This window comes from Gracilinanus agilis, chromosome 2 (assembly GCF_016433145.1).
Source record: "Gracilinanus agilis isolate LMUSP501 chromosome 2, AgileGrace, whole genome shotgun sequence".
NCBI classification, from domain to species: domain Eukaryota; kingdom Metazoa; phylum Chordata; class Mammalia; order Didelphimorphia; family Didelphidae; genus Gracilinanus; species Gracilinanus agilis.
The window spans coordinates 586095151-586118777 of NC_058131.1; the positions used below are offsets into that span (position 1 = coordinate 586095151).

At 31.9% G+C, this 23627-nt stretch overlaps 1 protein-coding gene across 5 annotated transcripts in view; it reads right to left on the reverse strand.

Moving 5' to 3' along the window:
• MEF2A (myocyte enhancer factor 2A) overlaps positions 1-23627 on the reverse strand; it is a 197750-nt gene that overhangs the window by 54209 nt on the left and 119914 nt on the right. For 4 of the 5 annotated variants that reach the window (XM_044665416.1, XM_044665415.1, XM_044665414.1 and 1 more), the window contains exon 4: positions 21645-21848. The exons of the other annotated variant lie outside the window; for it this stretch is intronic. In XM_044665416.1, coding sequence (XP_044521351.1) covers positions 21645-21848 — 204 coding nt within the window. The remainder of the gene's footprint in view (positions 1-21644; positions 21849-23627) is intronic. 5 annotated transcript variants of the gene reach the window in all.

Below are 23627 nucleotides of genomic sequence, written 5' to 3' on the forward strand. Positions count from 1 at the left end.
AAACTGAGGCAGATAGAGGCTAAGTGACTTACTGAATGACATGACCACTAAGTAAATAGCTGAGTCCAAAACTGAACACCGGTCTTCCTGACTCCAGGTTCAGTTTTCTATCCACTGTACCACCTGGCTGTCTCCAGGAACTAAAAAATTAACTGAAACAAGAACTTCATCAAACTTACTGGAAATAAAATAAATCTATATAAATCATTAGCATCCCTATTCAATACTAGTAAAACCCACTAGGAAGATAGAGATTTAATTTCATTTAAAATTACTTTAAACTGGGCAGCTGGGTAGCTCAGTGGAGTGAGAGTCAGGCCTAGAGACAGGAGGTCCTAGGTTCAAACCCAGCCTCAGCCACTTCCCAGCTGTGTGACCCTGGGCAAGTCACTTGACCCCCATTGCCCACCTTTACAATACACCGAAGTACAAGGGTTAAAAAAAAATTACTTTAAACTACTTGAAAGCCTACCTTATAAGATACCCACAAGAACGATGTAAATAACAACTATGAACAATTTTTCTAGAAATAAAGACATGAAAAATTAATTTCATGAGTATTCCAAGTCAATTTAATAAAATTGTGATACTCCCTAAATTATTTTATTTAAGTCCAGACCAATCAAACTAAGAAAGTATTACTTTATAGAACTAGAAATATGATAAAGTAATTAATATGAAAGAAAAAAGATAAAGAACCTCAAGAAAACAATGAAAAGAAATGTAAATGAAGGGGACCTATCAGTGCCAGATCTCCAAACTATACAAGGAGCAGTAATCACAAAAACAATTTGGTACTGATTTTAAATTAGAGAAGATTACAGAAGAGGAACAGGATAGTTTTAATTACATAAAATTTAAGAGGTTTTACACAAACAAATCTAATGAAGTATAGATTAAAAGGGAAATCAATGGCAAAAAAAACCCAAAAACCTTTGTATCAAGTTTCCCTCACAAAGGTCTCATTTCCACAATATTAGGAACTGATTCAAACCTATAAGAAAAAAAATTCCCCAATTGGTAAATATATATATATCATATGAAAAAATTCTCCAAAGTAATCATGAAATTCTGCCTTACATCATTAGAATGGCAAAGATGACAAAAAAGGAAAATGATAAATATTGGAAGGTCTGTGGGGGGGGAAAAAGGCACATTGTTACACAGTTAGACTTCTGAATAGCTATCACCATAACAGAAAGCAATTTGCAATTATATACAAAAAGTTACTATGTGTATGCCCTTTGGCCTAAGAGATTAAAGAAAGAGAAGGTTCTTTATATACAAAAATTTTATACTGGCTTTTTGTTGTGGAAAAAAGGAAACCAAGGGATTCAATCATTTGAAGAACATATGTATAAAATAGAGTTCAAGAATATCCTAAGATACTACTATGCTGTAAGAAAGTTCAAAAAGACAAAGAATGAATGAATCGGTAAAGCAAGAAGTAGAACCAGAACATTTTATAATATCAATATTTTTTAAAATGAACAATTTTGCTCATTTAAAAAAATTTTTTAAGGCATAAAGAATAACACTCTTAAAAACAACTCTGAAAGCTATTAGAACAGTGATAAAGATAACAAACATTCCTGATTCTAGAAGTCTGATTAGTGCAGAATCATGTTATGTGGTCATTAAGGGACAAGTTTTGCTTGATAAAAAATGATGCATGTTATAAAAAATATTTTTTTTTCCTTACTGGGCTATGGGAGGTGGTAAGAAGAGAAAAATAATATTTTCCTTTTTAAAAAGACAGAAGTCAAGAACGGAGTGACACAGATATGATATGCCGCACACACTTCAAATAAGGACATTGTTTTATTGGCTCTATTTGAACTGTTTTACTCTGTTATAAGGCACCTCTCACATACTGGGTGTAATCTCTAAGAATTTAAAAAGTAAAAGCAAAACACAATAGTACTTTTTAAAAAATGGGATGTCCTAAGTCTTTCAGATCCAATTTTTCTAACAGCTTGTTCATGTCTTTTTTGTACTTTGTTTATTTTTCAGGTGTAGAGACGAATATTGAAGTCTTTCACTATTATGATATTACCATCTATGTCCTAAAAATTCCAGTTAAACTTTTCCTTTATGAATTTAGAAGCATCATTTCTTAAAACCTGGTTTGGTTCATGAATTTCCAGCCTATGTCCTCATTTTTGCCCTAGCAACCTTCTCCTACTGGCTACACTTCCATATCCACCACTATCTGCCCCAACATCTATTTTAGGATTGTCCAGTCTAGCCCTGCTCATTCTCAACCTGAGTCAGATTTTTAGGACACCCTGCAGCTCTGTTCCATCCTGCTTTTCAGCTCCCCTTTAGTGTGGTCAGAGAAAGTCTGTTTGCCTGTATTTGTATTCCAAGTGCTCAGCACAGTGCCTGGTGCATATATAGTAAGAACTAAATCAATGTTTTATTTACCTCAAGCACAGACATTTCATATTGGTAGTATTTCACTCTATTCAAGTGTAAGGTACTTTCCCTGGCTCTTTCCCTTGACATTGTGAATTTTTGGTTTTATTTCATCTTTAAGTATGAATGCAATTCCTTTTGGGGAATCACCTGATACATACTAAATTTTCTTCCAGTCTCCCATTTACCTTACTCCTTTCCTTTTCTTTATTTTAAAGATTATTTCTTATCCATTCTGCCACATTCTTACATTTTGTGGAATTGTTTAATACACTTGCGTTTAAGGTTATGGTTGTTAGACTTATATTTGCTCATTTTATTTCTTTTGTAGTAATTTTATATACTTCTTTTAAGTCAGTACTTTGTCCCTGTGATTTCTTTTGTTTATACTAATTTGAGGCTAGTATATTCTCACATCTTTTGTCATACTCCTAGTTATCTACTCTGTACAAATTCCTTAAATTTATTTATATCATTATTTTTCTTTTTAAAAATTCATTTATCTCTATCCTTTTCTGTCCAGCTAAACATTTGATTCAAAATCTGAAATGGAGATCATTAATTTGGGGAAGAAAAGTTAGGCAAGAGGGAATATATGTATATGCTACTTTACTATCTCTCTGGATTCCACTTTATTGTATATTAGTCTTAAAGTTTCTTTTACTCATTTAAATATTTTAAAAATAATTTAAACAAAGTGAAGTGTTTATAAATCCAAGGGTCTACAATGTTCTGTTTATCTTCAATTCAAATATAATTATACAGTTATGGACATAAGCAAAACAAGAGGAAGAAAATCTGAATGTTTATTAGAGAGTATTTGCTATATAAACCACTATGTAACAAAAGACCTGGAGCAAAACAAAAGATGGAATTTTTCAAATAGCTGGTTAGTTTTAATCTGAATCTCTGATAAATATGTTTAAGGACTAAAGTCAGCCCTCATTCTTTTAAAACACATAAGAATTTCTACAATTATGGGTCAAACTATCAAGCAAAAAAGCATCCGATAGATTATTCCCTGAATACAAAGGTTAGTCATCAGCATTTCAAGTCCAAATTTATTACAATTACTTTGGTGAAATACTATTATGAGTAAACATTAACATGTGCAGGCTTGCACCAACTACACCAAACCTTTCCTTCAATTGGGAGCTTGTATAGAGTGTTCTTCACAGAGTGGTGAATACTTTCATTGACTATGTTTTTCTGTATATCTCGCTTAAGTTTAATTACAAGTCTTCTAAAGAAGTTTCTGTGATGGCATTTATAAAATAATCCTGTATAATATAAATATAACCATGATGTGGATGGATAGAAGTGATGGAAGAGAACCTTTAAGGCTAAACTATAAGATTTCTTCAATGAGATCTATGATAACTTAAATACTTTCAGACTATGCCATGCTGATTGAGTCAGTAAATTAAGAATTACCAATGATAATAACTTGGTTCCAGAAATGAATAGGAATAAGAAGGTTGGATTATGTTTTGAAAAGTATGCAGTGTCTTTGATGATCAGAAGCTGCTCTCTCATATAAAAGTCAATCTATTTAATATAATTGTTCTCTATTAAGTTGTGTGTGAATTAAATATCTAGGAGGATCACCAGATCCCAGAAGTCTTATAAAATAAGGGTCAGAGAGTCATGTGTCTTAATTTGCCAGTTCCTGACTAGCTGAAGTCAAGGGATATAACCTGTAGGGACTGAAGTGAAATCCTGGCCAATCAGAAAATCTTAGGGGAGAGTTTAGACTGGGCTTAAAAAGCCAATGCATGAAGTGGGTGCTCTCTTCCTGGGGCTTATCTATATAAGACATCTCTGGCAAGCAGTAGCTGCCTGGGGTGGGCACGACAGACTGGGAATTCAGGAACTGTGTCTCTTGGGTTCTAGTCCCTTCCTGAACATGCTCCTTGGATGGCCTTAATTTGTCTGGCCCAACCATGTGGTTAATCTAGGGGAATCTAGGACCTGTTGAAGCAGAAGTAACTTGGCCAGGGTCTTTGAATTAGATAGGCTGAAACCTTTATTTTCTTTACTAGTAAATATTCATAATTTAGCATAAAGTCTCCAAGATTAATTTTTATTCATAACAGTTGTATGTTACAAATAGTAAAGATTATACTCTCTCAAGAATCACACAACTAAATAATAAATATTCATTAAGCACCTAATATGTGTCAGGCTCTGAGCTAAGAATCAAAACTATAGGTGACCCAGAAGGTAACAGAGATGTATGGTAGGTAAAACTAGGCTACAACATAATTACAAGATAACAAAAAAAAAAGTAATGTGAAAGAAACTAATGATCAAAAAAAAGATGTAGTTTTATTATGGAGTGAGAATTAGCACCAATAGATAGTCCAATGTGCTGTAATATACTGACCAAATGTAAAAAAAGATGCAGAGAAACCTTTAGCATTTTAGAGAAGATGCTTTGTCAAGGATTTATGGAGAACATGGAGAAGAATAGCAAGAGAAGAAGTTATGTATAGGTGGCAATATATATATATATATATATCTATGTATATATATATATATATATATCTATGAGATCAGAGATTTGATAAAGTACTGAAATATTTGGCAAAGAAACAATGTAAACAGTAGTCCCCCAAAGAGGCTGGGTAGCTAGCATGTTGAATGAATGAAAACCTATCACTAGAAAATTGTAGCTCTATAACACGACATATTGTTAAGATCCCATGACCTCTGGGATTCTCTAAGTAAATTATCACATTATTTTAAAAGTGAGAAAATTTTCCCTATGCTTATTCCCTTAATCTGTTATTCCCTCTTTGGCTACAGTCAGCAATTCTAGAACTGTCAAATAATAGTAATGACAATGGATATCCTTACTTTATCCCTTAACTTATTGGTAAGGCTTGAATTTGTCTCCAAAACAAATAGTGTTAGTAATTGCTTTTTGTGATAACAGAAAACTGGAAACAAAATAGATGGTAAATGACTGTGAATATAACTGTGCTGCAAAATATGATGAATGTGAAGAATACAGATAACTATGAATTGATGGAGAACAAAGTAAGCACAACCAGGGAAACAATATAATACAATATAACAATATAATTAGAGCCTTATAAATTGAAAGAACAAATAAAAATTGAAACAGGATATAGTATAAGGATTTAAATATTGTTCATCATATTTGGGAATACTATATTTGCTCCTGTGATTACTTTTTTACAGAATAAATTAGTTCCATATTCTTATAAAGATATTTTATGTATCTACTGATACAATCATGTGATTTTTGTTTTTCTTATTAATATGGCATGTTATACTTACAAATTTCCTGGCATAATATAATCTATTAACCTGTTTCCTTGCTATGGCTCTTCTCTTTCCCCAACCCCCAAATCCATCCTTCATAGAGCTACCAAAATAATCTTAAAGTAGAAGTCTTCCCATATCACTCCCTTGCTCAAAAACTTTCAAGGACTCTCAAAGCCTTGAGGATAAAAAAACCAATTCCAACCTATCATTAAAAGCATTATTTAAACTCTCTATATTACAAATTAACTGCACTTTTTTACTATTTGCTGAACTTCACATGTTAGCCATTACCTCTTAAATATTTAGATGAACTAACTCTTTGAAAATGCTTTTCTTCCTTTAAGGATCTGCATAGGTCCTATGTCCTCTATGAAGCCTTCCCTGTCTGTGTTCATCTTATTTCCATTAAAAAATAAGTTCCAAACCTGTTATCCAAGTATTAGTATTTTTATAGATGAAGTAGCTGAGGTTTATTGGGTTTAAGTTACCTATCCATGGTCAAAGAGCTATTAAATAACAAAACTAGAATTAAAGTCAGGACTTCAGACTTCAAATATAGAACTCGGTTATACTATAGTACTCTTTAGATTTAGATGAAATGGGAAAATTTTTTAAATGTACTCCCTTTATGTAGCCTGAAATAAAATTGAGGTTATAATTGAAAGTAAATTTTAAATAATGAACTTTTACTTAGGATATTCTATATTATGTTTTTTGAAATTCAGAATTAGAAACTATCAGTAAATGTACATTAAAGACTCATAGAGGTAACATGACCAATGTAAGCCTACACATATTATGAGAAAATGAGGTTGTGAAGGAAATGGGGTATTGAAACAGCATTTAATGTATATAAGGGAGTTTTTGTTCCATAACTATACATATCATGCAGAAAGTCCCACTTTACACTCAACTTTAAAATGACCAACATAGAAACAACTGTTGAGACAATCTGAGTCTGAAATTCCTCAAGTTCCTGGAGGAACAAAATATTCTTTATTGTCCAATTCATTGCACCAATTAAAATAAAGGTGCCTCTTCTTACACAAAGAAATGGAAGGCAAAGACAACACTGATTTAGAATACAATCTTTTTTTTGGTAAAATATTAGGAAAAATGATATACAGGGAGCTATACTGTCTCATATAGCAAAGAAAAGCAGTGGAAGGCAAAACTAATTTTTTTTAAAAACTTGGTAATAAATCCAACCTCCCAAGGATATTTAAAAAATGAAAACAGGACAAAAAATGAAGAAAAACTGATATCTGAAAAAACTACCACAGCAAATTGTTTTCATTGTCAAGGATAATAGAATCATCACATTTAACCCTAAGACTACAATTCCAGAAGTGCAGCCAGATGGACCAAATAGGTTTTGAAATTAATGTTGAAAGAATTGGAGGCCAGAATGCAAGGCATCTTAAGGTGGGAAATATACCAAAGGTGTGAAGGGAAAAAACTGAGACCTTCTTAGTACCAAAATAAAACAAGAAAGTATCAAATACTACTACAACTACTGTATATGCCTACTCTTCTTTTATAAATATATTAGGGAGAATCATCTAAATACATACCAAGGAAATCCCTGATAATGTCATTGATAAGGAATAAGCAGGCATTTGTAAGCAACAGTGCATGACATCTTTACCATTTCACAATTAACAAAAAGATATAGAGAATATGAATTCCAATATGCTTATTCTTTGTGCATTATTTAAAAAAAAGTTTTCCTGGAAAGGTGTAACTAGAAAAATAATGCTACCCAACAAACTTATGATTATAAATATGAGGTGACACACAGAGGAGGGAGATGTTTGCCATAGGTGTTCACCGCTATAATGGAGGAGGATCAAGCACAGAGTTCAAGTTGAAAAGGAATTCTCTAAGAGTGGTAAAGTCCTCTGGTTACTTCAGTTTGCATGACACTGTGTTGGCTATATCAAGCCCCCAGAAGACTGCAGAGCCTCTAGGAAGAGGTTTGTAACCACTAAAAAAGAGTTTGGCCTTACCATGCATACAGGAAAGACTAAGTAGATGAAGAATTTCTACAGTCCAGATTACGACATTCATTGGGAAGAACAACCTATAGAGCTCATCCATCAATATGTATACCTGAGACAGAAAGTACAGATGGATAAGAAATTAGGTCCAGAGTTGAAAAAGAGAAGTTAGCTAGATTGTTTTCAGGAAATTTATTAACTTTTAATGACCTCAATTAAAACAAAACAAAACAAAACACAAGGCCCATTTTTTTGAGGTCAAAATTCTATTCATGTTGTTCTTTGGCAGGGAAACATAGAACACAAAAGTCTCTGAAGAATTAAAAATAATTATTACACAGAGGCAATGAAGAAATTACATAGCAGGTATGAGCAAGCTACAACATCAAATTAATGAGGAATTTCAAGAATAGAAAAAGATTGTTATGGAAATATACAAAAGGAAGAGGACTAGTCACGTAATGAAGGTGAAGGACAGCCAAAATGATCCATTGGTCCCCTTGCACTGTCACAAGAAAGCAATGAAAAGGCCTCCAACCCACTAAGTAAACTCTTGTAGAGAGCTTATGGGAGTATAAGGACAAAATTTATACAGCATAGGGAGGCATAGAAGGACTAGGATATGCATCACTGCACAGAACTTCCAAATCCATGAAATCACAGATCAATTTGAGTATTTAAGCATATTGGTCAACTTTGATTTCATTCATTCAAAAAAGTATAATGTATAATACTTTGTGCTAGGCTCTGGGAAATAGGGGAAATTTATAAGAAGTTGTTTCACCTATATCTTTTCTCTCCTTTTAAGACTGTAAACTATAGGGCTATGTATCTTTTATTTGTTTGGCATAGCATATTGCTAACAAAACTGACTAATTGAAAATTGAAATGTTTAGAAACATTACTCTATAAAATTTTAAACATTTCAATAAGTCTTATCCTACATTTTAAAGGATTACATATCCTTGATATAGTTATAATGACTGACATTAGAATGTTTTACTGACAATTATAGAATTTTCTATTTAATAGCACAAATTGCAGACAATCTATATAAAGTGATTATATACAGAATTTGAGAGTTGCAGATTTCTAAATATCCTCAGGTCTAATAGGTAATATAGATTAGGGTACTTTAAACAACAGTTTTGGGAGGCAGGAGGTTTTTTAATTCCAGCTATTCCAGTGGTTTATTATGGGACTCATTAGCAAACCATGAGTCTCCTTATTCTTTAATTTCTTTATCTTTAAAATGGGGGTTAATTATACATATGTAAGACACGTGTGTATTAAGAGAACTGATATACAAAAGTACCGACACATCATTATCATTTATATGAATACTCATCTAGAAGTAGCCAAAACAGCAATAAAGAAGCATTTTATAAATCAAAGAATATTATATAATTCCTCTTCAAAATATTATATTTGAAATCAGAGTGGAGAAGCACTACAATAAAAAATGGCAGTACTGCTAATCTGCCCATAGAAGCAATATAAACAATATGATGAGAGAAAAGACTAACTAGCTCTCAATTACTAGTTGTAATTTACACACAAAATTAAAATGACCAAAATCTTGGGAGTGTGGATGGAGATTGGTTGGTGGAGTAGCTGCCGGCTTCAAATAAATAATAGTGACTACCCAGTTACAACAAATATAACTGGCCAATTCTCATATCTGTCTTATAGCTGATAGAAGGGGGAAAGGAAGAGCTGAACAGTTTAAGCATTTCTCCAGTCACAAGAGGACATATTCTCTCATGTGAAATGGCCACCAGATCTTAGCTGATTACCAGAAATCACCTCATTGTATCGTCTAACTTAAACGTGGGTATGCTCAATATCTTCCCAACTCTCTCAACCTCCTCTCCACTCTGATGTGAGAGCTGATGGGTAGAACACTAAATTCCACCCAAAGTTTCCCTTAAAAGAGGGCAGAAGCTGGATTTCCAATTTCACTTTGCATCTGCAGCTGCTCTTGATCTCAGGTCCACAGAAGTACCCCACTAGTATAGTGTTCTTCTGACTCCACTTTCCAGTTTCGTCTTCTGTGTTGTCTTCTCCCATTAGACTGTAAGCTCTTAGGGGATAGGGATTGTCTTTTTCTTATCTGCATCACCAAGCACTTGGTAAGTTGAGTTGCCTGACATGTGATGCTTTTTAATTGGTTTCAACTTGAATTGCACTGTATCAGTACATGATTGTTTCAAGCATCATTTAGTCTCATCTCTTTATTTTACAAATGAAGTTGGCACTACAGAGGTTAATCTTGCCCAACATCACATAACTGAAAAGTTATGTGAAAGTTATGGGAAGACTAGAAAAACAAAGACTGCTAATTTTCACTCTAGTGTTTCATTGTAACTACCCATATAACACTCAACAATTAGTTGTAAATTAGTAAACCAAAGCCTCCTCTCCTCCCTATCTATTCCACCAGTACTCTCCCGGCATTAATAAAATAATCATTGCAATAATTATGACATTTAAGAGTTGCAAGGTACTTTACATATAGTATGCCATTTGATCATTATAATCATGTGAAGTAGATGTTTTTAATATATATATTTTATAGATGATGAATCTGAGGCACAGAGGATTGATGAAAATAACCTTTGTTAGATGACTTTTATTGCTTGTAATGATTATCTGTTTCCTCTCAGAAACCCCATTTTAAGGAAGGCATCTAGATCATCCATGCGTTCATTCCTCTCCTGATTCCATTCTTGACTCTCCAGACTTTCTCTACTAGGCCATAGAGGATATGTCATTCCTCATTCCCCATTGTTTAGCTTACTTTTCTGTGTAGTCTTATCCTACTTCCTTGGAGACAGGGATTGTCTTTATTTCTACTTGTATATGAATTCCTAGAGTTTAGTACCATGCCCAGATTATAGTAAGTACTTAATAATTTTTAACTTGATTTGACCAAGGGATTGAGCAATTCACTAGTGGGTCACATTGCTAGTGTAAGTTTAGAAAGATACAAAACCAGGGCTCTTAGAACTCTAAGTCCATTGCTTTTTTTTTTTTTTTTAATTTTTTTAATTTTTCTTAAACCCTTAACTTCTGTGTATTGGCTTCTAGGTGGAAGAATGGTAAGGGTGGGCAATGGGGGTCAAGTGACTTGCCCAGGGTCACACAGCTGGGAAGAGTCTGAGGCCGGATTTGAACTTAGGACCTCCCATCTCTAGGCCTGTAAGTCCATTGCTTTTTACTTCCATTTCATCCTGCCTATACAAAATAACAACAACCAAAAAACAGTTTTTAAAAAATGCAAATTGATTAGATGATGTTCAATAATCCAAGAATTGGTACATGAAGAGCATCAAATATAAAATATAGGTATATGCTCATCCCTGTGAATATTTCTTAAGAGGAAAGCCGAAGTACAATATTTTTAATTTATAGTGTTGTTAATACTTTTCAAAATTTTCATACGAATTATCTCATTTAATTCCCAGAGCAAAGCTATAGTAAAACTGACACTGTTGCATCACTCAGTCTAAAAGTTAGAAACATAATAGCCACATATAGTTACTGAAACTAGAAAGATTAGACAGACTATAACAAAATTAGCTGCATTATGAATGAGCCACACATATCAAATACTAGTATAAATATTCTATTACTAGATACCTATCATCTACTAATTATCTGACTAGGTACTACCTTCTTTATTATTATATATGAATTTACCCTGTGGTAGTACCACTTTACAAAGTAATACTAAAAATTTAGGCAACTAAATGTGATATGAAAAAATTAAATTCAATATTATAGTACAGTAATACACAAAAGAAAAATTCTTAAATAGCCAAAATTCTATTTCATAATACAACTACTACTGAAGTCCCAAAGAATGAGTTGGCAATTTCCAGAAAATAAGAAATCAATTAATGAGTAGTAAAGTTTTCTCCAAAAATATTGATGACAGAAAATAATTATATTGAAATTATGATGAGCCAAGAATTTGTGCATTAATCAGAAATTCAGAACTTGGACTGATTTATTGGTTAAAGCAATTAAAGTTCATTTAAAGAAATAAGTTACTAATTTCCACAATTAATAATTGAAGGGCTTGCATGTCCCTGTAACTTCTGGATATTAGTGTCACTGAATTGTAATGAGGACCGAGGAAACATTCCTTAACTAAAATGACTTTAAAACTATTCAAATGTTATTATGAGTAGAAACACAATAAAGCATATTTAGCAATTAAAAATCTAACAGCAGAAATTTTAAAAATAAACATTTCCTAATATAAAAATGTTCATATTACATTTACCATTTTATCTATTGATTAGGAATACCTTAATAATAAAAAAGGAAACATGAAAAGTTCTGAATGAGACACACTGCAGCAAAATGGACCAGGGCAACTTCAGAGTCAAGAAAATAGGAGTTCAAGTTATGACTCCAAAACATTAATAACTGTTATACAATCATAGGCAAAGGACAATCTTTTATTTCCCCAGGCAACTGATTGGGAATATAAGTTACTGACAAGTTGCTTATCTGCATTATTAGAAGGAGTTTACATATAGGGAATTTCTCATACCAAAGAAATCATAGATTTGGATATCCTTCCCTGTAATTAAAAAAATTAATGCCAGGAAAGTTATTTTCCTTTACTCTTTAATTTCTATAATTTTCTTTTAGGACAGAAGTTAATAAAGTCTAGAAAGGAAGACTAAGATCCCAAAAATGAAAAATGGTGAAGAAATAAGTAATCTTTAGATCTTATCATTAAAAAAGTAAATCAGTCTCAGAAGTATTTTTTTAATTTAAGGCATTTATAGTGTTGCTTTCCTATTAAGACTGAAAAATTACAAAGACCATTTATGAGTATGAATCACCAAGTTTTGAAGAACTTCTGATTCCACATTTGCAAACTCAATATAAGAAAGCTAAAATATCCACCAGGCAAAAAATGCAAAAAGTCAAACTTTTAACTATAATATGTTAGAGAACACTGCTTAACAACTTCACTTTAAACATCAACACAAACCTTTATTAAATATCACAATGAGTAAGGAATATCACATGAATTAACTTCTAGTGAGTTTTGTTAATACATGGTAAACATTTTTTCACAATTGCTGAGGCTGTGTGTGTGTACTGTTCTGTATCCAAGAAAAGAACTTCTGTTAACAAGATAATTTAGTTTTTTATTATTAGGGGTTTAGTTTATGAAACTACTTGGTAACTGCAAACTGTATGGGGAAGGAAGTTGGGTTTACTGTACTTTAGTAATTTTAAAAGATCTGTAATGTTAAATAGGATGTTAAAGAGTTCTATACAACCTGAGTGGACAGTAGATAAAATCAAGCATTAAAAAAGGTTCCTTATAAAGATCAATGAAACAAGAATAGTATATTAAAATGGTGGGAGAGGCAGGAGATAAGAGTTCTAGTGCCAGATCTAACCCCAGTTGGCTATGTGACCCCAATTAAATCATTCTACGTTGGATATTAAGTTTCATAATGTGTAAAACGAAGGGTTGGATTGTCTAATCCCAAAAGTCTTTCCCATTCTGCTGACATAATCTGAGAATAAGAATGGCATTTTAGTTAGTGCATCAAGTTGAAAATTTTATGTTTTATTCTAGCTTTGCCACTAATTTAGATTTTACCTTAATTTAACTTTTATATTTTAATTTAACCAATTTGAAAGGTAAAACTATTTCACAAGATTAAAATTGACTATATTTGTAAAGATTCTCAATTCAAGTTTGAAATAAACAAAAAAACCAGATAATCTTCAAGCTATTTCTAGCCACTTTTAGGGAAAAAAATACATACAAATACACACACAGAGCCTACACAAACATAAAATATTTGGGTCAGATTTACTTCTCCAAAGATGTGTTTGTTAAGGAGGTATTAAAACTAATGAATGTTTTCTAAATTCTTCTTACTTTGATGAGTACTGTATACTGAAATGTTACTCTTGTGTTATATACTCTCCAGCTATCTAGTGTATCACAGGAAGCTGATTATGTTTAAATAATTTGATAAGATTCACATGAAAAATATTTGTCATTTAAAAACTTACATGATATTTCTTGGCTGACAAATGAATATTGTAATTGTAAAATAACACAGAACTAAAACTATCATGTAAAATATAAATTTGCTGTTTTATTTAGTTTTTTTTACTTGTCTGAAACTAAATTTTCACAGTATTCATAATTCCTCTTAAAATTTTTTTATAATCTATTCACTGCAAGTTTATTAAGCAATAACCTAAACATTATATACGTCCTTTGGAAAAAAGACAAGAATGAATTTGAACTCTACTACAGATTAAATCCATGCTTTAGGATGGTAACCACATCGGCCCTAAGCACAAGGAAGTATTATATTTATTTTTCATTGTTTTAATCTAATTAAACAGAATCAATGCCTCAATAAATTTGTAAATGACACTTTTTTTTAAACCCTTACCTTCTGCCTTAGAACCAAGGCAGAAGAGTGGTACGGTCTAGGCAATGGGCGTTAAGTGACTTGCCCAGGGTCACACAGCTGAGAAGTGTCTGAGGCTACATTTGAACCTAGAAACTCCCATCTCTAGGCTTGGTTCTCAATCCACTGAGCCACCCACCTGCCCCTTATAAATGACAATCTTAAGAAATACTGATTATTCGTTATTTTCATAGAAAATTCTGTTTATTGGAAATTTCCACTTTACTCCCATGAAAAATTGGATAAAAGCAATAAGTTCACCTTTATCTTTTCTTTCATTGCTTTAAACATCACTAAGGAAATCAATATGAAGAATAATTATAACTTTTTACCAAATATTTGTCTTGAAGTTAATGAAAATACTCAATAAAATAGAAGAGTTTTTTGTTTTTTAAGTAAAAGTGAACCTAAGAAAATAGGATTATTTTCTTTGAAAGTTGAAAAGAACAGAAGGGAAATTAAAAGTTGTTTCTTTCTTCAAACTAAGACATGTTGCCTCAGTTCATTATTTCTAATTCCAAAAAGCAAGATAATTTTTTCTAGTCTAACTATATTTGTGCTTGAGAGAACAGCACTGTAGTATCATGAAAGACAAATTGTTAATAAATTATTTGGAGGTTCTAAGCCAACGGAAGTCAGGTTCAAAACAACTTAATCTTTTTCCTTTATTTTCCTAGCTTATCAAATATAGACAGATATTTGTTAATTACTGATCAGATACATGCCCCAAAACAGCTCCTAAAACAATGCTTTCCTACTACCTTAAAGTAAGATTTGAGGATGATAGCTAATCTTTTGAAAATAATTTCATTAAAATGTATATTAAACAAAGCACTCTAAAACCAAATTTACTAGAATATAAAATAAGTTAACACCAGACAGGCTTGAAAAAAAACACAAAAACATAGCCTGTAAAACTATTTACCCATCCACAAATATATTTCACCAATGCTTCCTATTACTACCAACCAATTAAATTAAAAAAAAAACAAACAAATAATTCATACTGCATCTGTACCTTGAGGAAGCGAACCAATACAGAATGCAGTACAGATATTCTACAAAATTCAAAAAAAGTTTTATTGCTGAAAAGTAGGCTGTGAAGTAATGCTGTATGACTTTATCCCTATTTCCCCCATTGATTCCTGAAAAATAAGATACATTCCTTAAATTAAAAAAACTGGCCTGAAATTAGTCAAAATCACACTTGGAGATGTAGCATATTTTCTTAATAAGCACAGAAAATAAAATTGATAATTATATGATGAATAATATTCAAAATATATTGCAAAATAAAAATACTAAAACCGAAATTGCAATAAACTATGGTGATCATTGTGTGAAGTGGTGGTGCAGCAAAATGTGGGAAGGAGAAGGAGGGCCATGAGGATTGTATGCCTCACCCTGTGAATCATCATCTTGCTGCTTCAGGTTCTGTTATCAATAAAGGAGCAGGGCAGGGGGCTGGAGGTGGAGGGAAGCTTTGTCTTGTCTCCAGGTGTCACAATATTTTTTTTCCCCTTTCCCTGCCGCTCCATTGCAGCCCTGTAAAACATTAGGCAAGCCTCTTAACCGTTCCCTGTCTGTTCCATTCCTTATCTGTAAAATGGGGAGAAAAATGTTTATTGGCTGAAAAGCCTTTTAAAAAGTTATTACAATACTGTAAGCCTAAACAAAACAATGTCCCTAGTTTGGTCAAGTCACCATCAGACCTCAGAGGAAAAAGGCTAGCAGTTTGGTTTTCTTCCTGGCTCATGGCTGTGACAGACACACTCCTTTCCCTTCCCTCCTCCCCCAACCATCATTCTATAAGTGGACTAAAAATTATGTTAAGCAAATTAAATAAGAACGTATTAGAAATTCATTCCCTGCTTACAATTCATGCCATAATCCAAACCACCATACCATTCTGAATTGCCTCAGAATCAATACCTGCGCTTTTAATATTTTTTCATTTCATTTTTTAGTTACTACCTATATTATTTCCAGTACCATTCTTAGAGAAAACAGCCTGGATGATCACCACTATCGTATTAAAGCAGTTCTTTTCCTGTTTTGTCTACAATATTTATTACAATCAACAAATTAATACAAAACTACCAAGCAAGGAACATGACAAAAACACAATTTTTCTATAAAGTGTTTGCAGAAAAAAAAATTTTTAGGTCACATTCTTAATTACCATTTTTACCATTTTATTATCTAAAGCTTTTAGCTAAGCAGGGCTTTCTTTTAAAAAACATTTTTTTTAAACCCCTACCTTCTGCATTAGAATCAATGCTATGTATTGGTTCCAAGGCAGAAGAATAGTAAAGGATGGGCCTAGGGTCACACAGCTAGAAAGTGTCTCAGGCCGCATTTGAACCTAAGACTTCCTGTCTCTAGGCCTGGCTCTCAATCCACTGAGTGACCCAGATGTCCCCCTCTTACTTTTTTGGATAATACAAATTCCTTCTGATGGTTATTGTCAATACTAATCTTTGGAATATGAGGCGTTCTTAACTTTTTTTTGTGTACGTAGTTCCTTTGGCAAGGAAATGTTCATTTCAGTTAAAAGACATTGAAAATAAGTAACTTTTCACCATCCAAGTTCACCGGCCCCCTGAAATCTATCCACCAATTCTTACTTGTTCTAATATGAAGGCAAGAAGGAAGATTAGAATATCCTAACAAGAAGCCAATTTTTCTTTCTACTAAATCTTATTTATACTAAGCACCACTACATCCTTGTCTTGACTAACTTTTAAGAACCTAATGCATTTTTTGCAAATTTTTAAGATTACCTATTTTATTCTAACTGAGCATGTTATAATTTTGAGTTTCCTTCCTTCCCTTCCCCCCACACCCCCAATTTATAGCTCAGGATAGTTCTTCCCCATTTAGCCAAGCCAAGTTTGGAAAAGTTTATTACCAAAACGTTGAACACCAAGGGTTTAGTCCTTTTGGCAGTGGCAATTTAAGAAAAATGTTTTCTAAAGATTACAATATGGATTCTGTTGGTGAAGGGGATGCTTAAGGACACAAAATAATTGATACAGGAAGTTCTCTGAATTTTTAAGGGAGTAATATATTCTAGATTCCCATATATAACAAACTCCAGAACTACAACAGTCTCTCTTTAGAAGGAGGAGGAAAGTTCTCAAGTAGAGACTTGGTCACAAGAAAGATTAAGAGCCAAAGGCTATATATCTGCTTCCTTGACTGAATGATTATAAGGCTACATCAAAGAATTTTAAGCTGAACAAGTAATTTCTTGAACTTTCTTCTATGCTAATGCAATGTGAAATTCTAAAAAAAAAAAAAAACCAAAAAAAACCCCAGTATATTTTATTATTTCAATTACTTCAGTTAAATGGGGAGAGAAGACAATGTTGGCACTGATATATCTATTGTCAAAGTTTTCATTTCTATGCATATGCAAAAACCCTCATCTAATAATTCTTTAGAATAAATTTTTTTAGTTCACACTAAAACTCCTGTAACCTGTTCAAAAAAAGTTAGAAATCTAATAACTGACCCTATTATTCATTTATTTTTAATGTAATTATAATCTGGCCATTAAGGCAAAAGGCATAAAATGTTAAGATATATAGTACACAAAATTTAAACAATTTTTGCAGTTATCATTATATATGTGAATTCTGGCATTTAAATATATATGTTAATAATGTTATTAAATGGAATAGAGGAAAACGATTAGATGATTTCTGAGGTCCTTTTCAGCGTTATGATCTTACACTCTGCAGTATTTATTCCTGAAAAATTAGTTTGCAAATCAACTTTTAAAATAAATCATTTTAAACAGAGCAAAAGTGCTTCCCATATAAACATATACTCTTGTGACTACTTTTATAATGGAATAGTTCTCCCCATCTTGCTATTTTAACTCTTATATAAGCTTTATTTTTCATATATAAGATTTGCTTAAAGAAGAGTATAGCGCAAGTTCCACAAATAGATTGTGGTATTCTATTTAAAATATTTTAAAGCTTTAAAGTAGAAACTGAATTTGTGAGGAAATACTGCTGGTTTAAAAAAAAGAAAAAAGAAATAACTATGGCAACTTCTTTAAATAAATGATCAAATTTGTAAAGTTAATGACATTTTATGGGAATTCATTTTTCTTAAATTAGTATGATAAAATTAAAATTAGTATGATACAGAAAAAAGAATGCAACACTGTATTTTCTGTATCTGAAAAAAAGATATTGAAAGATAAGTAAATGTATTACATCTCACTGCTAATAATCCATAATTTTGTGTTATAATAATTCTATTGATGTTATCCTTATGCTAACTTTATTTTGTGCTCGGGATGCAACACATAAGGATTTTTATGTAGCAATGCACATATCTGCAGAACACAACCAAAATATTGGCCTTAATTAAAAAGTATCTCCATTGAAAGTTCTTAAATTGATCTTAATGATTAACTATTTATAGTAGTAGTAGTATTAAGACATTTTCAATGGCTATTATATTGCCAGCTACTGGACCTTTATTTTTAAAGTAATCTCTAATGTAAAATGTTAAAATAATGTCCAAAAATATCTCATTTTGATAGAGGGGAAAATAAAACCAATCCCTACCAATTAAGAAAAATAAAGATCACAAACATGTGCTACTACTATTCACAGAAGAAAACCAAATGAGAGAATGTATGAGCTATTTTTAAAATTACTCTATAAGGCAAATTAATTAACAGTACAGTATACACCATATAAGTCTTTCATTAGTATAATACTTTGTAAAACAAGAATGGCAATACTATTATGTGAATTAGCTTTAATTCAATTGGTGTTCTCAATTTAAAGTTAGTTCCTTTCACAAACATAATCCTTAAGCAACTATAGGCTATGATTTAATTTAAAAAAATTTGAAGTGTCAATATAGACATTCGGTGTGAACCGAATGAAATTAATAGAGACCATATTTTTTCTCAGGCTGACAACAAAAGTGATTGTGTGCAAAGTTTTGGAAAGTAAGACACCACCTATGATGCAATGTCAAATGAATATTACACTGGAATGTAATAAAAAAGCCTGAGGCTTGAATTTGCTCAGAGTTTATGTAGAAAAGTAAGAATAAGATGTTAATTACTTGTGATAAAATATGTTTCTTAAGAACACCATGTAAACTTATAAATAATCTTTATAGCTGTCTCATTACAATTCATTTTCACTACTAGAAGAAAAAGTGTGTACAATGTTTGGCTAATAGTGTCACTGTTATATGAAAAAGACAGTGAATATTTACAACTAAAAAATGTGATCTCCACTGTCTTCTAAAAGAAAATATGGTCTAGTCAGGCAAATGTTTAATATCAAAATAAAGAAAGCTGTTTTCCAATTCTTAATACCACAACACATTAACTAATTCTTTTGTCCCTTCAATAATACAATATGCTCCCTCCTTATATTTAGATCCTTAGAGCTTCATAAAAATAATATGAATAATTTTAAAAAGAACACATCAAAATCCCATATATAAATTCACAATTCTGATTTCCAATCTACACATGACTAATGCAGACTATTTTCTAAGAAGAGTACAAATATACCCTTTTTTCATTTAGATAAGTTTGCCACAACTGGGATGGAGAAAGTTAGTTGTAAAAAAGCTACAGTTTAAAAATCAAACTATATACTTCATCTTTTTAAAGGAAATAGGCTTTTAGATCTGAGAAGTATTCTAAGCGTCCTGGCAGAGATAAGAACATCCACTACAATTAAATATCAGAAGTAAAATAGATATCCATGTGCTAGTATTTTTAATACAAGGATCAATCTTAAATTGAAACCTTGATTGAATGTAAATTATAGGACTTATATTAAGAAACAGTTTGAAAGCTGAGAGCGTGCATGTGTATTGCAGGGGGAGGGAAGGTGTTTGCAGGATATAACAGACAAGGTTGGCTATATTTTCCATAAATTACTTCAAATGTTAAATAACAAAGTCATTTACAGGTGAACTTAAAATAAGGTTTTAAAGTTAAACATTAGGAGGAAACATAGTTACGTAGTTCAGTTAATATATGTATCTTCATTTAATGCAAAATAAATTAACATGAATTTCAAAAGAGCTCAAACAGCATCCAACAAACTATGGCCAAGAAATGAACAAGAAGACGATTACTACTAACTCTGCTATTTATGGCTACCTCTTCTTATTTAAAAATCCAGCTATTTCTTAAAATTAAGAGAAATGCTTAGGAAGCCAAGCAGTTTAGTTATTTTTAAAAAATAAAAGCATATATATGTATATGTACATATGTATATAATGTATATCGTATGAAGCCAAAAGAATGCTATATAAAGAGATGTCATAAAAATATGCTTTAAATGTAATTTAAATTCATCTTAGAACTATAATGTAATACAAATGATCTCTACAAAGCAAAATAAATTAAAATTCCTAGACAATGAAATTGTTTAAGAGAATTCTCTCTTTTCATTAATTCTTAGGGAAACAAATTTGTATGGCATTTTATTCAATTTTTATAAATTCAATTTTTATAAAATTACTTTGGTAAGCACTACAAAAGATTTTTGGTAATGGGAAATTGAATGTACCCAAATAGTCACGTAATTTTTTTAAAACTACAAATCCACTTAATTTTATTATTTCCCAGGTAATGAAGAAAGCCAATTTTCTGAATGAAAAAAAATCACTTTAAATGTTTGAGGGAGGGAACCTCTACTATTTCAAAGAAAATTCAGAATTTCTGCAGACTACAGAAAAATAAAATACATTTTGTAGTTCCAAGGTAGGATTGGATGAAAGGAAACTATTTCTTTGGGGGGAGGAAGTTTTATTTTAGTGCATTGTTTTTGAGTAGGAAACCTACTATGCCTTGTTTTTCTCTAAAAAAACAATGTCCAATGAAGGTGAGGAAATATTAAGGAGAGCAATTGGGGAGAAGGGAATATACCCTGTTATTCCTCACCTCCTACACTAACTGTTAACAGTATGAAAAAGATGACTTCTATTTTTTTCCATGTTGTTAGATTTTTGAAGTTGAGGGTATTGAAAATAAAATAATTAAAATTGCAAATTATATATTCAGATTTTTTATATTATATCCTTGACCAATACACTGATATAATTCTAACCTTTTAATCACAGACACAAACTAAAAAGCTTATAAAAAAAGCAATTAGATTAGCAGAGTATATATTATTAGCATACCTTCAAAGTTTTCTTGGTTAAAAGGACTTATGATATTTAAGTTGCTAAATGAACAATTAGATGCAAATAACATTTTTAGTAGCGAGGCATTATACTTAAAGAGAAAGCAACTCCTCTCTCTAATTATTTCATATCATTAAGAAACCAGAATACAAATGTTCACTTTTAGCCTTTAGTTTTAAAACTTCAAACACTGACAAAGGTTAATTTGTCTATAAAAATTAAAATGCAAAAATTTATTTGTAAATTAGTCATTTTTGGATATATGTGTTACCTCAACAATGTCCGAATTAGTTCTGCTCTCATGAGGTTCATTATATTCTGTATACTTGAGGAGGACTTTGTCCATGTCAGTGCTGGCATATTGAAATAGTTTGTTAGAGCTGTTAAAAATGATGAGTGCTATTTCACAGTCACAAAGCACACTAAGTTCATAGGCTTTCTTCATCAAGCCAAATTTTCTCTTCGTAAAAGTCACCTGAGAAAAGAAAAAAATTGTTTGAAAAATTCTCAATAATTGTAACTTTTAAATATTTCTTAAGTCTTCCTTTTACATGCAGGAAGGTCTAAGAAAGCTAACTGAACTTCTACTTCTCTCATTTTAGCATCAAAATACAATGCAAATTCCCAACATTCAAAAGCTCCAAGTAATCCAACTTTTATCTTTTATAATATAGTTTAAGTAAAAAATCCAAAATATCAATATTTTTACCAATAAATATCAATGCCTCCATAGTTTGTTTTTAGAGTCAATTTTCAACAGCTTCATGCTGCATGGATCATTTTTGTAAATACCTATCAAATAAAAAGCCCTGGTAAGGAAAGCAAAGGTAGTTGATATTTAGATCTCAATATTTCAGAGGAGATACAGTATTTTTCTCTCCTTGGGTACAAAGACAGATACGTTATCTTTAATGGAAAGCTAAATGGCATATGTTGGATATGTGGTAGAGAAGATTCTCAGACAAATATAACTAGATGGACTACATAGTTTCTCATGTTCCTTATACATAGAGATTCCATGATTCTGAAAGAAGAGACAACTTAATTGGCAAGGCTTCCCAAGGATTTCCTCTGGTTAATGATACTATTTATATTTTAAGCAATTATAGCATTGCCAAGGATGTAGTAATTACCTAAGAAAAGAAACTTTAGAAGAGAACTGGACAGTCCCTTAGCTACCATCTAGTGAGAGAGGTAATGGGGCATAAAATCACACAGTTAAGTAGCAGAGCCAGAATTCAAATTTAAGTGACTTTGCATCAAGGGCTCTCTACCCAAACAAAATGTGTATAAAAACACAGACTCGTGCCAAAGAATCTGAAATATGAGAATATGAAGCAACAGGTATATGTTGTAAAGGTACAAGGTATGGCCACTTTGCTGAATTTAATGATGAAGGTAATTGAGGAAGAACTAGAACAATTTCTAATTCAGCAGATAGAGGGAAAGGGAATTATTCTCAAAACCTATAGAGATTGTCACAACTTATGTTTATCACAGGGACCCAACAAGTATGATACACTGAGAATTAGCCTCACAGAGAAAAGCAAAATGACTGGAAAGATCCTTTTCTATTCTTTAGTGCAGATGGAAGACAAGGCCTATAAATAAAACAAGAAGTAAAGATTCTGAGGAAATAGAATCCAAATGAAAGCAAAAGGATATTGGAAGACAAAAGACTGTGAAAAATAATAAGGATGACTATGTTTTAATAAGTAATCAGTAAGTGGTATTTGCCACAGAAGATAAGCTGAACTTTTTGAGCTGGAAATAGCTTTTTTTCTTTCACAGAGTGATAAGAGAGATCACCAATGTCACTGATAATGAGGGTATCTACTACTTGCCCTAGGAAGAAGAGGTGTGTTGTAGTGGCAAAGTTGCTGAAAGGTATGTGAGTGTAATTATATAAATTAATATTGCCATGAAGTTCACCATGCTAAAAACCTTCTAGATGTCACAGAAATTTATCAAATCCCAGGGATTGTTATATTCATGCCTGATGTGGGTAACAAAGGATACCTTTAGAAATAAACTTTTAAAAAAATAAAATTAAAAATTAATGGGGGCAGCTGGGTAGCTCAGTGGATTGAGAGCCAGGCCTAGAGATGGGAGGTCCTAGGTTCAAATCTAGACTCAGACACTTCCCAGCTGTGTGACCCTGGGCAAGTCACTTGACCCCCATTGCCTACCCTTACCACTCTTCTGCCTTGGAGCCAATACACAGTATTGACTCCAAGACAGAAGGTAAAGGCTT